We start from the raw sequence: 22,765 nt of genomic DNA on the forward strand, positions 1-22,765 counted from the left end.
ACTGAATTAGGTCTAATTAAAATATGACTAATTATCTGTAACCAAATATTTGACTTACTGCAAGAATGACACTTAACAAAAATCAGACTCAATTATAACCAGACACCTTTTGCCAGTCAGACTCTGAGGTCTTGGGAAATCTCCGGAGGTCTCTGGTAGGAGTAAGGCACTTCTAAAATGTGCTTCTAAAGCACATTCCTGTCCAGAGCTGATTATAATAATATTCCCCCTTCCAGCCTCCAGGCAAGGTCAGCATTACTGCCCAAGGATTTCCTAGGAGAGACTCAGCAAACACTCGTGGACTGCTCTGCTGTGGTGGCACCTTCCTTCCTGAACAAGAATTTAATCCCCTTGAATCTGAACCAGGTCTCAGGTCTCTTTGGGTGAAGTTTCTCCTCTTTGGGGGCGGGGGTGTGGCGTGGGGCAGGGGTGGGGCTTAAATTCTCTGAAGTAATTTTCAAATTTATATAATCTGACAGCAGGAGCTCTTATTTTCATCTCTGTGATGACGTTATTTCCCCTCTAACTTCCTCTTGTAACAAAAAGCTTTTAAAATACACACACACGCACATTCTTACATGTATGCTTGTACACTCATTTTACAGATAAGTTAAATGATCTTCCCAAGATCACACACAGCTATTCAGTGGTAAAAATGGGGCTAGAAATAAATTCTTCAAATTGTTAGTTTAGCACTTTTCCGCATATGCCATACTACTACATTACCATCCTTAATTCATTATCTAGTCTTTAGAATTTCATAACAAAAAATGAAAAATTTTCTTAACTTCTCTCAAATCCTCCCCACCTTCTGTCCCATGACTTTGTCCTTTTCTTCACAAGACCTTCACATTCTCAGTTTCTAAAATATGTAAATAAAAAATTATTTCAAAGGGAGCTCTCACACACTGCTGGTGGGAGTGCAAACTGATGCAGCCACTATGGAAAACAGTATGGAGATTCCTCAAAAAATTAAGAATAGAACTACCTTATGACCCAGCCATCCTACTACTGGGTATATATTCAAAGAACACGAAAACACTACTTCGAAAAGATACATGCACCCCTATGTTCACTGCAGCATTATTCACAATAGCAAAGACTTGGAAGCAACCTAGGTGCCCATCAATGGGTGAATGGATAAAGAAGATGTGGTAGGTATATTCAATGCAAATACTACTCAGCCATAAAAAAAGATGAAATCTTGCTATTCGTGACAACATGGATGGACCCTGAGGGCATTATGTTAAGTAAAGTCAGTCAGATGGAAAAAGCCAAACACCATATGATTTCACTCATAGATAGAAGATAAAACAACAACAAATAAACAAACACGTAGACAACAGAGAATAGATTGATAGTTACCAAAGGGGAGGAACGGAGTGGAAAGGCCAAAGGGGTATAAGGGTACATGTGTACAGTGACAGATGGCAATCAAGACTTTTGGTGGTGAACACAACTTAGTCTACACAGACAGTGAAATACAATGATGTACGCCGGAAATTTATCTGTTATAAACCAATGTTACCTCAAAAAAAATTATTTCAGTGGGATTTGCTGTGTTGTGTATACAAAGTAGAAATTACAACGTTGCTAAAAGAACTCTGAAGATTAAACAGTAGATTCCTCTGAATATCATTTAGAAAAACTGATTCATAAGCTTTGAATATGCTAAAGAAACATAATAAGACAATAGAGTATAATATAGATAATATTGGAAAAGCTAAAATAGAGGTATAACATTTAATTAAACGTGTCATATTTGCAGTTTCATTCCCTTTTTTCTGTTTTTTTCAGCCAGTTATGTTTACTGTTAGGTTTCTAACCTACTTTTGTGAAGAAGACATTCTTAGGCGGCTACCTGCCTTCCTGGGCAGGAGGTTGCAGATAGGCCTGCTTGCTGACCACTAACTCGATAGACCATTCTCTGCTGAGTGTGAGGCAGAGTGAGGACACTGGGAGGGGAACGACACTACATGAAGACACTTTTTAACTGGGGCTAGTTCAGTTCCACTGGACGTAGAGCTCCTATTTATGCAAGGTGCTAGGGAAACAGATGAATATCCTTGAGGTGCTGTAAGTAATAGGAAGAAAAAAAGATACATTAGCAGATAATATCAATATCACATGGTGAGTGAAAAGAGAGGTAAGTACTGGGGAAGCACAAAAGAGGGGCGCCTGGCTAACGAGGAAACTAAGGCAAGGTAGTTGATGCTTTATATTGGGTCTCTAGGCTTTTAAGAGCCTGACAAAATTACAAGTTTCAGTAGTATTGATTATTACTAACAACTAGACTTAAACATTTCAAAATCAAGAAGGAACGGTAGGTTAAGGGAATTACCATTACTATGTTGAATTCTGCACATAGTTTTTCCTTTTTCTTTGGCCATGGTTTTTTTTTTTTTCAAGGAAGATTAGCCCTGAGCTAATTGCTGCCAATCCTCCTCTTTTTGCTGAGGAAGGCTGGCCCTGAGCTAACACCCGTGCCCATCTTCCTCTACTTTATATGTGGGATGCCTACCACAGCATGGCGTGCCAAGTGGTGCCATGTCTGTACCCAGGATCTGAACCAGCGGACCCCGGGCCACCAGAAGCAGAACGTGGGCACTTAAATGCTGTGCCACCAGGTTGGCCCTTTTGGCCCTGGTTTTAAGGCACTGATTCTTGTATTTTAATTTAGCACTAGGCCTCCATGGCTGGTAGAGTAGAAGATCAGATAATGCTTAAAAGCATCTTTACTTAATCCCATGACCTATTCATTTACACTGTAACATTAAAACTTTTCTGTTTAAATCACTAATTGGCTAAGATGAATTTGGCAAGACCAAAGCCCACAGCTCTGAAAAAAATATAAACAACATTACAACAGATAACTGTATTTTGCAATCTAGCTTGCATAATTCAGACTCTATTTCACTAAAGAATGCCTCTTGTGTACTTACTACTTAGCAGGGCACTGGAATAAAATATCATACGCCTGGATTGTTTTAACATGAAGACACTCGATACTTTTCTCACCAATATGGCTTGAAAGAGGGTCTATGAAACCTTTTTTGATCTTTGCTGGCTTTTTAGCCAATGGTTAAGAACCTTTGTCAGGACTGGAAAACACCAAGACCTGGGCCATAACTGCTGGCTTTTGATACCTGGACATTTTCTAGATAAAGGGTTGAGGAAATTCTTGTTTTCATTTCTTTTTCTTCTGGTAGAATTAGGATACATTTAATATGTTATACGTCCATGTATAAAAAAGGATACCTCACAAGATTGGTGCAAAAGTTAAATTAGATAATTATATTGTTATACAAATGTAAAGTGGCGTTAGTAGCCACACATTGGGAAGGAGGTAGGGAGACTAGCACACTGGTTAGTTTCATGTTCTCCTGTAATTTCATCCATCCATTTAGTCAACAAACTACTTACTTTGGAGATTCTGAAATATGACTGCAAGTTAGTTGATACTCCCTAAACTCAGATGCGGCATCCGTTGAATCCAGGAAGAGGGCAGTGACTAGTCAATCAATATGGCAGAAGTGATGCTATGTGACTTCTGAGAAAGACCATAAAATGCAATGCAGCTTCAGTGTAGTTTGTTGGAACACCCGCGTTGGAGCCCTGAGTCTCCATGAAAGAAGGCCTACTGGCTCGAGGCCGCCATGCTGTGAGGAAGACCAAAGGAGCCCACATAAAGCAACTACATGAAGATGCCTGGAGACGACATGAAGAGAGAGATGCCTGACTAGCCCCTATATCCTTCAGCTGCAGCCACTACTGCCTGAAACCACATGCAGGACTCCAAGAACTACCCAACTGAATCCTTTCTGAATTCTTCATCCACAAAAACTGTCAGAGAAAATAAAATGATTGTTCCTATTTTCAGCCACTAAGTTTTGGAGTAATATGTTATTCATCAATAGATAATGGAACCCTCATTGAGCACAGATTTTGCATAAAGAACTGTGAAATGTTATTTCACATTTCTATTCTTCATTCCTAAGTGAAAACTAACATGAGAGCTAAAATAATATTTTATATCCAATTAAGATGATATTATACTTGATTATTGTCTACATTGGTGGTATCTTGAGGCCTCAATAATATTCAGAGCATCCTCATTTTAGTAGAGCACGCCTGAAATTGCTGACTTCACATAAACTTAAGATCCTATTATTCAGCGTAATGAAGGCTTTATGTGTTATATCATGGTTGTCATACTTTACTTACAGTGTTACAGAGAAAAATAAACAGAATATTTAGATATATCTAACTTTGTCTTTTAGGTATGAATCAGATGAGATTTACCATTTATTAAAGTGTCCAACTCTAGCAGAAAACTGATACTGATAGTTCCAGATTTTAAAAGCTGCCTAAATAAACATAACTAATTTTCAAGGAAGGTGTTTAAAGGTAACAAAATTCATCAAACAAGCTCCAGTTCATAAATAAACACAATAGTTACTTTTTTGTTGTCCTGATGTAGCCTTAACAGACATTGTAAAAGTCCCTAAAAATGTTGACATAATAATCCGCATGTATGAGAGCAATTATGCCTTTGGAAAGAGGGAAAAATTATGGAACCAAATATGGAACTACTGTAAATTATTATAATAAAAGCCTGAAGTGAACCAGCTCAAACAAATGAACAACTCTGACGAATGCACTGGTGTCGATCAGATCACCACAGTGTGCTAGTCCCCTGTCTAGTCCAGTAAACAGGGGGCCACGTGTTCCCAGATTTAGCAGGATCAGTCCCCGATACAAACAAAATTTAAAAGCATAACAAAGAAATCTAACGTGACAAATCCCTCACATCTTGAAAATATTCATAAGAATCAGAGAAGGTGGAATAGTAACAAAAACGTTAGACATGATTAATAACGTTAAGACTGCAATATCTTTTTGAGGCTAGAAAATCCCAAATGAGAACTTAGAAGTCAGGATGAAAACAGAATTAATCAAAGGAAATTAGAAATTCTGGGGGGAAGTTCTAAAATACATATATAATATACAGCTAGAAAGGAAATCAGATTATTTTGGGATGCAATAAAAATAGGAGACCATTTGGGCCATGATTTGAATCACACAGAATAATAACTGGGCCCAAAAGGAGAAAAGAGAACAAGTTAACTAATAAAGAATAATCATAAAGTAATTTTAATTTATATTATTTTTAAAGTGCCAAAGATTAACTATTGTGAACCACAGTGATGAATACAAATTACAGGGTGAAAAACTCTTGTCTGAGAGAACAGACAGTAAATATTTCTTACATATCTAAATAAAGTCTTGATTACATATTCTATAGTGAGCTACAAATAAAACATTTGAAATAAAACTGCTTTTTTTTTTTCAACTCATCATAATTTGCTAAAAGGAACAAAAATTTTGGGGGGCTGGCCCCGTGGCCGAGTGGTTAAGTTTGCACAATCTGCTTCAGTGGCCCAGGGTTTCGCTGGTTCGGATCTGGGCATGGACATGGCACTGCTCATCAGTCCATGCTGAGGTGGCATCCACATAGCACAACCAGAGGCACTCACAACTAGAATATACAACTATACACTGGGGGGCTCTGGGGAGAAGAAAAAAAAGGAATAAAAAGAAGATTGGCGACAGATGTTAGCTCTGGTGCCAAGCTTTAAAAAAAAAAATTGAGATTTTGCATAAAGAAACATGCAAAATTAAACAAAAATGCCTAGGATTGTAAAACATTGGTTGTTTTCCAAATAAATTGCTGAACGTCATGAAAACAAAAATTGAAAGCAAAGACATGATGAAAATGCTAAGAAGCACATTGACATCAGTGATGAAAAGGTCAAAACCACTCAAGGCAGACCTGCCTAGAACATTCATTATCCATAATTTCCATGAGTCCTAAAAAATGTAAGGATGACAGACAGAAATGACACCACTGTGCAGCATCAAGAGTATGTCATCAACATCATGGCCAAAACCACACGATATTTATAGATAAACAACTCAATTTCATTTGCTTCTAGTCGATCTGATCTAATATAAATCTTGAAACATTTTGAAAATTCAAAGAGGTTTTCACACGTAACCATTAAGTTCATGATGGTTAAAAAGCCTTAGATTTATTAGACGTACACTCTTTTACACTTGGTCTTTAATTTTAAGTGAATGTAATTCGAAACTCAACATAAACCTAAGCAGTATAATATAACATTATATAACACTAAGCTATGCCCATTATTATAATAATTAGAAACAACAACTAGGAACATTCAAATACTTTTTCTCATTGGTCAAAGGTTTTCACTTTTTTATTGTAGATTTTTTTCCTTTTAAATGGATTTATAACATCATTTACCTGTAAGTGAACAATTCTCAGAAATATATCTTCTCTCATGCTCATCTCAATATCAAAACGAGAAAGTCTCTTGTCTGCTTCTGTACTTGCTGCCCGTACTTCTTTGTCAGAGGAGACGTGCTGGGGAAAGTCGAGCATGGTTCGCTCTACTGTTGACAGAGGAAAAAACTATAAGGACTCATCCAATCAGTATTAAGAAAAATGCCTCCTACCTAGACAAACGACTATCCCAATATAAGTTTTCCATTTTATACTTTCTGTAAAAGTTCCTGAGGCTCTCAAGAAACAGCATCTAATGCAGAATTTGGTTGCTCCTGTGGTGTTATTAGGAGCAATAAGGTTGCACTCTGAGCATTTATCAAAGTATGCTCAGGGTGTAATTTATTAACTAGGAATGTAGAAAGATAAAGATATAGTTCTTATACTGAGGCATTTGTATAGTCTGGGAAGTCGGGGGTAGGGACTAGTACATGAAAAGATAACGAACAAAACAGGACAGAGCAGTTTTGTCATCAAATGAATGGGATAGTAGCTCAAAGGCAGCAATCCCAAGGTCTGGAGCACTACGTAATGCCTCATGGAGAAGAGTGGACCTTAGAGGATCGTGGGGTAAGAGGAAGAGCTCAGTAGGGAACTGAATAAGTAGAGATTGCCAGTGTGGGGACTGGCAGAGGGAGAGCATATTTAAGAAACAAGTAGACCAATTTAGTGGCATGGGGTTTGTTTAGAATAGAAAAGGTCTTAACTTTTACTATAGACGCCTTAGAGAATGCAATCAAAGTTATGGACCTTCCCCCAAATGCAAACCTGCAGACAAACATAAGAACTTCCATACAATTTCAGAAGATTCCCAGAAATCTCAGTGGACACATCCAGCAAGCAGCTGAGTATCGGGGCTATTCCTGTTAAATGATGGTGGTAATGTAGTCTGCTCTAATCTTCACACAGTCAAGTTGGTTCTTGGGTTTTCCATTTGTATTTTGACTTTAATTAGGCAAAAATCTGATGTCAGTGAAATAATCCATACTATAGAAAAAAATAAGTATGGTTTATAGCGATGGTTATGGTTATGCTGTGACAGTGAATATATTTTTATTTTATTATCTTTACTACTTTGAAGGTATTGTAAACAGGTAAAATTTACACATGTGATATTTGTGTATACACATGTATAAACAGTAGAGCCATCCTTTACATACCAAGAAATTGTCCACTTAAACAAGCTATCTTGCTGACATCACTCTTCTTAAAACAGTTACAAATAAAGCTGTAAAAAAAAATTGTGGGGCCAGCCCCGTGGCCTATTGGTTAAGTTCAGCACGCTCTGCTTCAGTGGCCTGGGTTCAGTTCCCAGACGCAGACCTACAATACTTATTGGCAGCTATGCTGTGGCGGCAACAAACGTACAAAATAGAGAAGACTGGCACAGATGTTAGCTCAGGGCAAAGCTTGCTTAGAAAAAAAAATGGCCACAAATATCTGAATAAATTCATAATATGTGTTTTAAGAAATCAAATTAGATAATTATTCTTTAGGATTTGATTTAATATATAATTTGATGTTCTTTGATTAAAGAAAAAATGTAACAGAAGATTTAAAATTTAATACATACAGCACTTGTTAAGTGATAGAGTTAACTATATAGCCACAATTTCTGTTTAGTTTTTTAAATTAGCTCGAAAAGACATTAAGAAGGAATCAAAGTTGCTCAAGAACTTAAATGAGCAGAATAAAATGCAGGAGCCTAAAACTGAAAACATATTCTTAAACAAAGAAACTGAAAACCATTTCCTTCCTTACTTTGCCACAAAGACCTGAAACCAGACTTAAGCTCTCATTGCCAAACTATAAATAACACTGATGCCCAGTATCTGACACTAGACAAATGGGGTTTTAACAGCTATTGCAAGAGGCAGAATGAACTCTGAGAACATACACAAATAACAGAAAGTTAGTCCTTAAAAATCTAGTCCCAAACTCAAAAATTTTTATGATTAACCCAAAAAGACAAATTTATGGGACAACAAGAACAAATATCACAAAACTAAAAGTCTACTTAAAAGATATAATATCGAGGAAAAAACAGAATTTAAGATAATTCTTTTTCTTATGATTTTATTTGTTTTCTTCACCACTGATTTTTACATTTGTTAAACACATAGGTTACTAGGCTGGTACACCATCTTGGCTCTAAGTTACTGAAGAAGTGAGTATCTGAACCAAGGACAAACCATATGCAGGGGGGAGATACACAGGAAATTGCCTGCTGAGAAAGCTCTGCTGAATGGGGACCAGCTCCATCCCTCTGACTCTAACAAGACCAATCAGATCTTTTTTATTCAAGAGTTTAAACTCAAGGCTCATAGCAAGATTTAGTGGCCATTAATGAGAGTGAAGCAGTTGGTAGTAAGAGGCAAACAGAAATGGAGAGGTAAGAGAAAGTAGCCAAGTCCCTAATATGATGGGAGATAGGGTATGGAACTCCTGGTATCAAGGGGCTGGTAAAGGTAAAGAGATGACTAGGTCACTAGGGTGGTGCAGGATTCTGGACAACCTTGCAAATCCAGCATACATATGATATCCAGTCTACAGATAGCCTATGTTCTTATGAAGCCTAGATACACAGCCAAGGTTGTTTAGCCATCATCATCCTCCAAAATATGTTCAATCCTTAGTGGTGACTGGTGTGAATCTTCATTCCTTATAACTCAAAGGGTCTAACACTTACATTACATAAATAATATATTTTACAGGACCAGCCCAGTGGCGTAGTGGTTAAGTTCATAAACTCTGCTTTGGTGGCCTATGGTTCATGGGTTTGGATCCTGGGCAAGGATCTATACCACTCATCACTCCATGACGAGCATGTGGGCAGTGTCCCACATACAAACTAGAGGAAGACTGGCACAGATGTTAGCTCAGCGACAATCTTCCTCTAGCAAAAAGAGGAAGATTGGCAAGAGATCTTAGCTCAGTGCCAATCTTCCTCAACAAAATATATATATATTTATTATATATTATAAAATATATATTTATATATTTTATATATTAATATTAAAAATATAAATTATATATTATAAAATATGTATATTTTAAGTGTAGGAAATATGGAAAATAGAGGAAAACATAAAAGGTAAATTAAAAATCAACTGTAGGAGAGTGATGTCAGCATCACGGCAGAGTGAGCTCTCCCCTGTAAGATACAACAAAAAAGACATTCATATGCCAAAAGAGGACATTCACACCACACAAAAGAAGTCTGAGAGACCCACACAGCCATACGTGTGAAGGTGGAGGGGCTGGAATCCCTGGAGGAAGTGGAAGGAGGTAAGGGGAATCTTCCCTCCTTCTTGAACAGCAGTGGCCCCAGGACTGTGCACAGTTCTGAGAGGAAAGCGAAGCGGAGCAGCCCTCTGCAGGAACATGATCGCTCTCCGAGTTCCCTCACAGCCTGTGGGAATGCCCCACACAGAGATAACCAAGCCATCATGGGGGCGTCTTCATCAGGCAAGCACCCCAGGAGAGCAGATAGTGAGGGCTGAGTGAGAACTCCCCTGGGATCATGCAGGCAAAAGAAAGCACCCTTTCCCCAGCCTCGTGCTCCAGTTCAGCTGGTCGGCCAGAGCACTGCACTGATAGGAAAGTAGCCCGCAGCTGGAATAAGTGAGCCGCACATTGCAGTGGGCTCAGGATACACAGCTCCTGACCCCAACTCAGTGACAGCAGGTGGAGGCTGCAACCAGATACTACCACTATGTGGAGGCACAAATCCATGCTGTCAAGCAGCATGAAAAAATATATTAAATCTCCAGACCAGAAGGAAAATGAAAAGTACCCAGAAATCAATCCTGAAGGCACAGAAATTTATAATCCAAATGTCAGAGAATTCAAAATAGCTATCGTAAAAAAACTCAAAGAGTTACAAGAAAATACAGATAGACAGTTCCATGAAATCAGGAACTTCTTCACAAAAGAGACTGAAACCATAAAGAAGGACCAATCAGAAATGTTGGAGACAAAAAACACAATGGATGAAATAAAGAAAAATCTGGACTCCCTAAACAACAGAGCTGATATTATGGAGGAACAAATCATCAGTCTTGAGGACAGAAATATAGAAATGCTTCAGATGGAGGAGGAGAGAGAACTAAGACTAAAAAGAAATGAAGAAATTCTCCAAGAAATACCCGACTCAATTAGGAAATGCAACATAACGATTATAGGTATTCAAGAGGGAGAAGAGAAGGACAATGGAGCAGAAAGCTTGGTCAAAGAAATAATAGTGGAGAATTTCCCAAACCTGGGAAAGGAGCTGGAAATACAAGTGAAATAAGTCAATATATCTCCTAACCATATCAATGTAAAAAGACCTTCTCCAAGGCATATAGTAGTTAACCTTGCAAAAGTCAATGACAAAGAAAAAATATTAAGGGCAGCAAGGCAGAAGAAAATAACCTATAAAGGAACCTGTATCAGGCTTTCAGCAGATTTCCCAGCAGAAACCTTACAGGCCAGGAGAAAGTGGAATGATATATTCAAAATTCTGAAAGACAAGTTTCAGCCAAGAATACTCCATCCAGCAAAAATATCCTTCAGATATGATGGAGAAATAAAAACTTTCCCAGATAAACAAAAGCTAAGGGAGTTCATCACCATAAGATGCCTCTGACAAGAACTCCTAAAGAAGGCCCTGATACCTGGAAAAAAAGGGAGTTATAAAGCCCTGAGCAAGGAGATGAATAGGTAGGCAAGTCAGAAAATGGCAGCTCTCTATCAGAACAGGTTAGCAAACAATTATAACATTAAAGGTTAAGGAAAGGAAAATGCCAAAAATAAACATAATCTCATCATTTTAACCACAAACTCACAACATAAGATGGAATAATATGTGATGATAACAAGTTAGAAGGGGATGAGGAAAGGGATAGAATTGGCTTAGTCTAAGAAATTAGAGGCTATCAGCAAATGGACTATCTCATCTACAAGATTTTTTTTTTTTTTTTAAAGATTTTATTTTTTCCTTTTTCTCCCCAAAGCCCCCCCGGTACATAGTTGTGTATTCTTCGTTGTGGGTTCTTCTAGTTGTGGCATGTGGGACGCTGCCTCAGCGTGGTCTGATGAGCAGTGCCATGTCCGCGCCCGGGATTCGAACCAACGAAACACTGGGCCGCCTGCAGCGGAGCACGCGAACTTAACCACTCGGCCACGGGGCCAGCCCCATCTACAAGATTTTTTATACAAACCTCATGGTAACCACTAAACAAATAATTGGAACAAAGACACAAATGATAAATAAGAAGAAAACTAAGAAATTCATCATAGAAAATGACCTAACTGAACTGGTAGTCCAACATACATGAGATGAGAAACAAAGGAAATACAGAAGAACTGGAAAATGAGAGACAAAATGGCAGCATTAAGCCCTCACATATCAATAATGTAAATGGATTGAATTCTCCAATCAAAAGACACAGAGTGGCAGGATGGATTAAAAAACAAGATCCTAGGGGCTGGCCCCGTGGCCGAGTGGTTAAGTTCACGCGCTCCACTGCAGGCGGCCCAGTGTTTCGTTGGTTCGAATCCTGGGCGCGGACATGGCACTGCTCATCAAACCACGCTGAGGCAGCGTCCCACATACCACAACTAGAAGGACCCACAACGAAGAATATACAACTATGTACTGGGGGGGCTTTGGGGAGAAAAAGGAAAAAATAAAATCTTTAAAAAAAACAAAAAAAACAAAAAAAAACAAGATCCTACAATATGCTGCCTCAAGGAAACCCTTCTCAGCTCCAAAGACAAACACAGGCTCAGAGTAAAGGGATGGAAGATGATACTCCAAGCTAATGGCAAACAAAAGAAAGCAGGTGTTGACATACTTGTATGAGACAAAATAGACTGCAAGGTAAAACACATAAAGAGAGACAGGGAGGGGCAGTATATAATGATAAAAGGGACACTCCACCAAGGAGACATAACACTTATAATATTTATGCACCCAACACAGGAGCACCAAAGTACATAAAGCAACTATTAACATACCTAAAAGGAGATAATAACAACACCACAATAATAGTAGGGGACCTTAACACCCCACTTACACCAATGGATAGATCATCCAGAGAGAAAGTCAACAAGGCAATGGTGGAATTAAATGAAAAATTAGACCAGATGGAGTTTATAGACATATATATAGAACACTTCATTCAAAAGCAGCAGGATAAACATTCTTCTCAAGTATGCATGGAACATTCTCAAGGCTAGACCATATGTTAGGAAACCGGGCAAGCCTAAATAAATTCTTGAAATCATATCAAGAATCTTTTCCAACCAAAAAGGTATGAAACTAGACATCAACTACAAGAAAAAAGCTTGGAAAGACACAAAGATGTGGACACTAAACAGCATACTACTGAACAACCAATGGATCACTGAAGAAATTAAAGGAGAAATGAAAACATATCTGGAGACAAGTGAAAATGAAAACACACCCTACTAACTCATATGGGATGCAGCAAAAGCGGTCCTAAGAGGGAAAGTCATCGCAGTACAGGCCCACCTTAACAAACAAGAAAAATCTCAAATAAACTATCTCAAACTATACACAACAGAATTAGAAAAAGAGGAACAAACAAAGTCCTAAGTCAGCAGAAGGAGGAAAATAATAAAAGTTAGAGCAGAAATAAATAAAATTGAAACCAAAAAAGACAGCAGAAAGTATCAATGAAACAAAGAGCTGGTTCTGTGAGAAGATAAACAAAATTGCCAAACCCTTAGCCAGAATCAGTGAGAAAAAAAGAAAGAAGGCTCAAATAAATAAAATTAGAAATGAAAGAGGAGAAATTACAATGGATACCACAGAAATACAAAAGATTTAAGAGAATACTTTGAAAAACTACATGCCAACAAATTGGAGAATCTCGAAGAAATGGATAAATTCTTAGACTCTTATTACCTCTCAAAACTGAATCAAGAAGAAATAGAGAATCTGAACAGACCAATCACAAGTAAAGAGATTGAAACAGTACTCAAAAACCTCCTAAAAATTAAATCCCAGGACCAGATGGCTTCTCTGGAGAATTCTACCAGACATTCAAAGAAAATTTAAGATCTATCCTTCTCAAACTATTCCAAAATGCTGAAGAAGACAGAACACTTCCTAATACATTTTATGAGGCCAACATCACCCTGATGCCAGACAAGCAAGCTAGACAAGGACAACACAAAGAAGGAAAATAACAGGCCAATATTGCTGATAAATATAGATGCAAAAATCTTCAACAAAATATTGGCAAACCGAATACAGCAATACATTAAATTAAACAGATCATACACCGTGATCAAGCGGGATTTATACCAGGGACACAGGGATGGTTCAACATCTGCAAATCAATCAATGTGGTACACCACAGTAACAAAATGAGGAATAAAAACCACATGATCATCCCATAGAAATTGAGAAAGCATTTGACAAGATCCAACATCCATTAATGATAAAAACCCTCAATAAAACGGGTGTAGAAGGAAAGTATCTCAACATAATAAAGGCCTTATATGACAAACCACAGCCAACATCATACTCAATGGGGACAAACTGAAAGACATCCTCCTGAGAACAGGACCAAGACAAGGGTGCCCACACTCACTACTCTTATTCAACATAGTACTGGACGTTTTGGCCACAGCAGTGAGGCAAGAAAAAGAAATAAAAGGAATCCAAATGGGCAATGAAGAAGTGAAATTCTCACTGTTTGCAGACGACATGATTTTACATACAGAAAATCCTAAAGAATCCATCGGAAAGCTATTAGAAATAATCAATAACTACAGCAAATTTGCAGGGTATGAAGTCAACTTACAAAAATCAGTTGCATTTCTATACTCTAATAACGAACTAACAGAAAGAGAAGAATACAATCCCATTTACAATCACAACAAAAATAAAATATCTAGGAATAAATTTAACCAAGGAGGTGAAAGAACTATACAACAAATACTATAGGACATTACTGAAACAAATTGATGATGACATAAAGAAATAGAAAGATATCCTATACACATTGATTGGAAGAATAAACATAGTTAACATGTCCACACTACCCTAAATTCAGATTCAATGCAACACCAATCAGAATCTCAATGACATTCTTCTCAGAAATAGAACAAAAAAATCCAAAAATTTATATGGAACAACAAAACAGCCCAAATTGCTAAAGCAATCCTGAGAAGAAAGAACAAAACTGGAGGCATCACAATCCCTGAGTTCAAAATATACTGCAAAGCTATAGTAATCAAAACAGCATGGTACTGGTACAAAAACAGACACACAGATCAATGGAACAGAACTGATAGCCCAGAAATAAAACTACACATCTACAGACAGCTAATCTTTAACAAGGAAGCTAAGACCATACAATGGAGAAAGGAAACTCTCCTCAATAAATGGTGTTGGGAAAACTGGACAACCACATGCAAAAGAATGAAAGTAGACCATTACCTTTTGCCATACACAAAAATAAACTCAAAATGGATCAAAGACTTGGAGGTAAGACCTGAAACCATAAAACTTCTAGAAGAAAATATAGTCAGTACACTCTTTCATACTGGTCTTAGAAGGATCTTTTTGAATACCATGTTTACTTGGACAAGGGAAACAAAAGAAAAAACAAACAAGTGAGACTTCATCAGACGAAAGAGCTTCTGCACGGCAAAGGAAACCAGGATCAAAATGAAATGACAGCTCACCAATTGGGAGAAAATATTTGCGAATCATATGTCTGACATGGGGTTAATGTCCATAATATATAAAGAACTCAAAGAACTCAATAACAAAAAAACAAACAACCTGATCAAAAAATGGGCAGTGGATATGAACAGACATTTTTCCAAAGAAGATATACAGATGGCCAATAGGCACATGCAAAGATTTTCAACATCACTAATCATTAGGGAAATGCAAATCAAAACTACACTTAGGTATCACCTTACACTTATTAGAATGGCTATAATCATCAAAACAAAAAATAACAAATGTTGGAGAGGTTGTAGAGAAAAGGGAACCGTGATACACTGCTGGTGGGAATGCAAACTGGTGGAGCCACTATGGAAAACAGTATGGAGATTTCTCAAAAAATTAAAAATAGAAATACCATACAACCCTGTTATCCCACTACTGGGTATATATCCAGACAACTTGAAATGAACAATACAAAGAGACTTATGCACCCCTATGTTCATTGAAGCATTATTCACACTAGCCAAGATGTGGAAGCAACCCAAGTGTCATCAACTTATGAATGGATAAAGAAGATATGGAATATACACACACACACACTCACACACACATACACACACAATGGAATACTATTCAGCCATAAAAAAGACAAAATTGTCCCATTCACAATAACATGGATGGATCTTGAGGGCATTACGTTAAGTGAAATAATCCAGACAGAGAAAGACAAACACCATATGATTTCTTTTTTTTTTTTTTTTGAGGAAGATTAGCCCTGATCTAACTACTGCCAATCTTTTTCTTTTTGCTGAGGAAGACTGGCCCTGAGCTAACATCTGTGCCCATCTTCCTCTACTTTATACATGGGATGCCTACCACAGCATGGCTTTTGCCAAGCAGTGCCATGTCTGCACCCGGGATCAGAACTGGAGAACCCTGGGCTGCCGAGAAGCGGAACATGCAAACTTAACCACTGTGCCACCAGGCCGACCCCAAACACCATATGATTTCACTCATATGTGGAGGATAAAGAAATACATGTACAAAGACAACAGTTTAGTGGTTACCGGGGGAACAGGGTTGGGGGTGGGCACCAGGGGTGAAGAGGTATACTTATATGGTGATGGACAAATAATAATGTACAACTGAAATTTCACAATGTTACAAACTATTATGACCTCAATAGAAAAAAATCAATTGTAAACTCAACACTCAAGACGTTAGCCATTATTAAAATCTATGTATTCTCTTCTGGGTTTCTTTCTCTGTCCTTTTTTACTATGTTACTAAAGACTGCTCCTAAACATGATTTTAATGGCTACATAGTGTTACAGAGGGTCAATGTATCATAATTTATTTAGCCATTCTATTGGTTGACACTTATGGGCTGTTTCCAAGCTTTTACTAGGATAAAGTATCTGCTTATATGTAAATTTATGCATGATTTTTCCTGTATCTAATTATTTCCTTAGACTAAATGCCTAGAGGTGGAATTGCTGGGCTAGGGTATGAACTGCTTAAGAGTTTTGATACATATTGTCAAAGCGCTCTCCAGAAAGCAGCTGCAGTTAAGAGTGTACATTTCATTGCACCTTCGCCAACATAATAAACAATTTTAATCTTAGGTAATTTCATTCTAAGAAATTATGAATCATTAATCTTCTGAGCAATTACAAATCATTACGTAAAAATCAATGTCTTGTAAAATTGGAAAACGACTGCCAAGACAGAAAGCGTAAAACAGTTTATGATGCCCACAAAGTGAAATACTGATATGCTTTTGCATCTCACTTACCTATATACTTCACTTCCACATCTGCCAGTGCCTGCAAACAGTTCTCATGAGTTACTTCCTCAATGTCAAGCATTCCAATAGCATCGTACACTTGTTTGGTCTGCACAATGAGCTCCTCAGTTCTTGCTTTAATCTGCTCTGGTGAAAGATCCCATCTTAAAACATTTCTGCCCACTGCTGTATGGGAAGACATCGCCTGAAGAGAAGACATCACTTCTCTTCCTAAAGTCATCCTGAATAAAATCCTGGAACCACCAACTCTACAAAGAATCAGAAAAAGAACAAAAATTAGGTATTTCTGTTGGTCCAAAGTCAACATGCAAATGTGTATTCTCTAATTAAATTTTAAACTTAAAATAAACGTTTAATAAAATTGAGCAAATTTCTTTCAGGTGAACACATCTGCACAAAACTAAATGCTCTTGTACTTTCCTGAATGGTTATATAGTTAATGGAATTTATATTTTTCAAACACTGAATTGTTTATGTAATTAAATAATACAGAAAAATACAGTTAGGTCTCAAAAACATAGTAATTGTCCTTTATAAATTAAGCCAGTAATCTTTCTTATTTAAACGTTTTTCCTGTGCTAAGGTCCACCTACTATGAATATAGACCCAAAAATATTTTGGGATTCAGCAAGGAAACATTTTCAAAATTCTCTTTTTATGCCGAACACAATTAGAAATTTTTTTAACCAAAATTTCATGTAAATCAACTATGGCAATTTTAATTTAAGACTTGGAAAATAAACTCTGGTATTGCTATGGCATTATTTTAAGAGATAAAAGAAAAAAGAAATTAAGAATAGTGATACTAATTCTTCACACCCTTAAAATACCCAAACTAATAATTGATGCCATATGTGTGTGTGTATAATATATATTTATGTATAATTTTAGATCTTAAAAATACAATATTATAATTAATAACAAACATTTATTGTGTTTAGGCACTATACTAAATGATTTCCATTTAATAACTCAGTCCTCACAACAACTTTATGAGGGAGATACTGTGGTTATTCTCATTTTATCAAAGAGGAAACTAAAACATAGAGAAATTAAGTAACTTGCCCAAGGTCACACAGCTGGTTACATGGTGGGAATTAGGATAAAAAACCAGATAGTAGAGATCCAGAACCCACACTCTTAACCACAATGCTAAACTTCATTCCTATTATCTTACAACACCCCGAAACAACCTTGTGAGGTAGGCAGGGCATTATTCTCCTTTAACAATGATGCAATTGAGGTTCAGAGAGGCTAAGTGACTTGTTTAGGGTTATCTGCTCAACAAATATTTACTAGCATGTACTGTGCCTAGTCATTGTGCTAGGCACTGAGGGTAAAAAGGTAAATTGATTGGGACCCTGCTATTATAATATAGTGAAGAAGACAAATCGATAAACAGGCAATTACATTCTACTGAGATGAGTGCTATGATGGGGGAAGCAGAGGGAATTCTGAAAGACCACAGAAGGAGCTTTTCTAGGAAGATTTTCTAGAAGGAGCAATGAGCAAGCCAAGATCTGGACAACAGGCAGACATTATCCAAAGGCCAAAGGATGTAAGGAGAGAGAAGTCTGGAAAGATAAGAGGGGACTAGAGAATGAAGAGCCTCGGGAATTGTTAAAGAGCTGAACCTTATTTTGAAAGCATAAGAGAGAGCCATTGAAGGGTTTTAATCAGGTGAGAGATGAGATAAGATATGCATTTAGAGAAATCACTCAAATTATAGTGAGCTGAAAAGTTTGGAAAAGAGAGATCATTCTAGAGGGAAGCTATTACTGCAATTGGGGCATAATATTATGGAACACCGACTATGAAATAGGGGGAATTGGAGTGATTTAAAAGATATTCAGAAAATAGAATCAATGACTTGGTACTGAATGGATGGGGGCCGTGAGGGTGAGAGAGTTTCTGTCTTGAAATTGGATGGATGGATGGATGGTGGTGCCATCAGTAAAACAGGGAACTTAGAACAAGGAGGAGGCTCTTTGGGTGGAAAAAGAGAAACTCAATTTTGGAGATGCCAAGTTTGAACTGGCTGTGGTGCATGTAAGTGGAATTCATTAATATTAGATGGTAATTGGAGTTATAGGGGTGGTTGAACTGGCACAAGGGAGTTTGCAGAGTGAGAACAGAAGAACAACTGGGCCCTGATTCTAGCTTAATCTTTGAAGTACAAGGAGAACCGAGCCAGGATGGGTCTAGGAAGATGTCAAACATAAGCATCGAAAAAGGGAGGGAGTGAATAACAGTACCAAATGTTGTACGAATCTCAAGAAAGACAGAAGAGTCTGTGATGAATTTTACAACAGCAACGTCACCAATGCCTCTGGCAAGAGCAGCATCAGTGCGGTGCTGGGGGTGCAAGTTAGATTACCATCACTGAGGGTTACCAGAAGAGTAAAGAACTGGAGAGAGAGCACCCATGCACTTCTCTGCAGAACTGGCTGTGAAAACAAGGAGGGCTAACGCAGTGCAGCTGGAAGGGGCTGAGGCACAGAAGGGACGCATTTTAAAGAGAGACCTGATTACTGATCCCCCGAACCGTTCTCCACAATAACTGATGTCCCTTATGTGAAACACACTGGTTGATGGTTACGCTCAAGGCTGGCAGACTATTTTCTAACATACTTTCACATTTCTCATATCCATCAAGGGTCAAGTCTATTTGTTTCAAAACCTGTTTAAGCCTATTATACTTGTTTTCATATGACTTAAATATTTAACTGATTAAATGTATGCAAAAAGAATGATTTCTTGTTTAGGTAAACTGTTTTGGCAATACTTTTAAAAAGACAGTTACTAAAAAAGCCAATCAATAAAACTGCTGTTAGAGAAGCCTGAGAAAAGACTGGTGAAGATTCAGAAGGCTTCTGAAGTCAGAAGATTTATGAATGTCTTTATGTATGTTCTTGTTCTTTTTAAAGAAACAGAAATTAGAAATAAAAAATGATGTATTTCAGGTGTAGTTTATGTAGGACAGAGGGGAATGCCAATCAAGCAATTCACACTTAACAAAAAATATTTGGAAGTAAATATGCATTTTTATTTTGTTTGAATATATCATTTAAGCAATTTATCATTTTTTATGATTCTACTTGAAATATATTTTTTCAATTAATTATTAAATGACATATAGAACAAGGTCCTAACAAAGGTAGGAAGAAATGGCATATAAAGCGTGGGCAAAGCAATTGATTTTAGATAGGAAGAGAGACTACAGTCTCAGTAAAATCAATAAAACAGGTAAAATGGATGTGGTTGCATTATAGCAAAAAGTGAGATGTTTGAATTTAAGAATTTAAAGGTTAAGCAGTCTGACAAGACCCAGGATATTTTCCTGGAAGTGGATGGTGGATATAAAGGACTTGAAGAGTACAAAGAACCAACAACCTAGTATTGGATAAATTGTCTATGTGAACACTGGAGTCAGCAGCTTGATGGTTGGGCCTGGGAGGAGAAAGGAGGACTGAACCAGGAACCCAAGTCTTCAAAGAATGGAGAGGACCAACCAGGTGGTTGGCAGAGGACATCATGAACAGGGTATAGAGTGGTAAACCCAGATTCTGAGCCTCGAAGGTGTTTTTATACAATGGTGAAGAAGTGTTGGTCTGGGAGCATAACAGGGGACAAGGTGGGAGCCAGAGAACAAAGAAGATGTGGATGTCTCCTCCTGACTTTGTAGTATGAGATGTGGAGGAAAGAGGGATGTAGGGAAAGTATTTTCCTCAGGGTTGAGTGGATTACAGTAAAAGTTAAGAGAAGAGAAGATCCAGAGAATATACACAAGTGGAGGAGTTTGTTTACTATGGGAGCAGGGTTCCAGAAATAATAAGGGAGAAGTCTAAGAGTATAGGAGATAGCTAAATATCTGCTGGTTGTCCAGCCATTCACCTCTTTCCCCCTACCTAATTATACACATATTTTCTTCCCAGTACCCATGCATCCCCCACACAGTCCAGGATCCTTGGAAGTGGCTGCCCTGACCCTCAGAAGCCCTGTGAAACAAAGAGGTTTCATTTCTACTGAATGTGATTGAGCAAGCTTGAGTCCTTGACTGAAGCTGGCATCCATCTCATGAGAAAGAGTGGAACCCGACTTATGATGAAATAAACACTGTGAATGGAAGAATAAAGGAAGGAAACCAAATATTTACCGACATCACTGAGCCCCTAGATCAACTAATTCTGAAGGCTGCCCTAGAGCCAGACTTTCCAGTTATGTGAGTCTGTTGTTTAAGCCGGTATGAATGCGGTTTTATATTATTTGCCTTACACAGGATCCTAACTGATGAAGGAAGGAAAACTGATAAAGGAATGAGCACGGAAAAAAAGTATGAGGGTGAGAGTAAAAGAAATGGTGGACTAGAGGGTCTGACACACTGGGGGGTGGCCTCAAATAATAGGGACATGAAGTTCAGGGTGAAGAGTTGGCTGAAAATTTCCAAAATAATTATTCCCGCAATCCTTCATGGATACACAGAACTGAGGCATCAGAGAAGGAGTCAGCCATGACCATGATTAACTGGGGGTAAGAAGAATAAACATGTACTTCCTTCCACGGAAGCGCCAGCACAGGTGAAGAGGCTGGCGTGGGATTACCGAGGGAACAAACAGCAACTAGAAGATTGATGACTAAAACAGAGGACTTCTGTGCTTCAACACCCTGCTCTTTCCACCACTCCTCTCAGTACAAACCATTTATTATGGACAAATTTTCATTATTGTTAAACAGCTTTAAAAGAAAATTACTTCAAACATTTCACTGGTTTTCATTTATTTCCTAACATTTATCAAAAGATTGTGTTTGGTCACAGCATATCTGATTTTTTTTTTTTTTTTTTGAGGAAGATTAGCCCTGAGCTAACATCTGCTGCCAATCCTTCTCTTTTTGCTGAGGAAGACTGGCCCTGAGCTAACATCCGTGCCCATCTTCCTCTACTTTATATTTGGCACACCTGCCACAGCATGGCTTGACAAGAGGTGCTAGGTCCACACCCAGGATCCGAACCGGCAAACCCTGGGCTGCTGAAGCGGAACGTGCGCACTTAACTGCTGTGCCACCAGGCTGGCCCAGCATATCTGATTTTAAGACAGTTGTTTAACTGATCAAGATGTCAGCATCTCTACCTATGCTGAACAGATATACCCATAATCACCTTTGTATAGTTTTGCTGCAACTAACAAGAGCTACCCCTTCGTTAATGCAATATTATCCCCTGAATGTGGACGGGGCAAAGAAAAAAGGAATAGAAGCTGAAAATCATAATTTCATGGGTCAAAAGAGCACAATAAATTTGTTATCTTATATCTTCTTTTCTCACCATCTGGGATTTTTGTCTTAATGTCTTTCAGGATTTATAATTCTCATTACCAAAAAAAGGGAATGGAGACAGAAGGACTCTCTTATACTTCTGACTAAAATATCTGACCTACTGAGAATTTTTCTGTCTACATTGTCTCTGCCTTTCCTCTTCCATTGTCATTTTGCTGAGCATCCCTCTTCTTCCCCTCCGTTACAATTCGAAGCTCGTTCAATGTTTCGGATGCTGGTACATTGATCTCTTCTTCCCCTGTGTGCCAGTGCAGCCCTGGAGAACGGCACCTGGTGGGAAAACCAGGGCCCCTGCAGTCATCTTAGCAACCGTGCTACACCCTTGAGAATCTGGTGAGGATCTTTTTCTTGACTTTTTGCAACTGAGAGCTACAAGGTTGAAAGCAGGCAACACAGTGTGATCCTGTCTTTCTCTACAGGAGTCATTACATGCAATTATTTAAAAATGAAAATCTAGATTAAATCTGAGAATCCTTCTGTCTAATTCAACACCAGGGTTTTTTTCCTACAAACTGCCAAGCTCTTTTAAAGCACTTTCAACACACAACTTTGAAATTTCTAA

General features: G+C 37.9%; 1 protein-coding gene across 1 annotated transcript in view; it reads right to left on the minus strand.

Annotated features, from left to right (window-relative positions):
* Positions 1-22,765, minus strand: part of NLN (neurolysin) — a 90,721-nt gene that overhangs the window by 42,910 nt on the left and 25,046 nt on the right. The window contains exons 2-3 of the mRNA XM_005604217.4: positions 16,858-17,117; positions 6,329-6,477 (exon numbers count right to left, since the gene is read on the minus strand). Of these exons, the coding sequence (XP_005604274.2) occupies positions 6,329-6,477; positions 16,858-17,117 (409 nt within the window). The remainder of the gene's footprint in view (positions 1-6,328; positions 6,478-16,857; positions 17,118-22,765) is intronic.

This window comes from Equus caballus, chromosome 21, assembly GCF_041296265.1.
Source record: "Equus caballus isolate H_3958 breed thoroughbred chromosome 21, TB-T2T, whole genome shotgun sequence".
Lineage (NCBI taxonomy): Eukaryota > Metazoa > Chordata > Mammalia > Perissodactyla > Equidae > Equus > Equus caballus.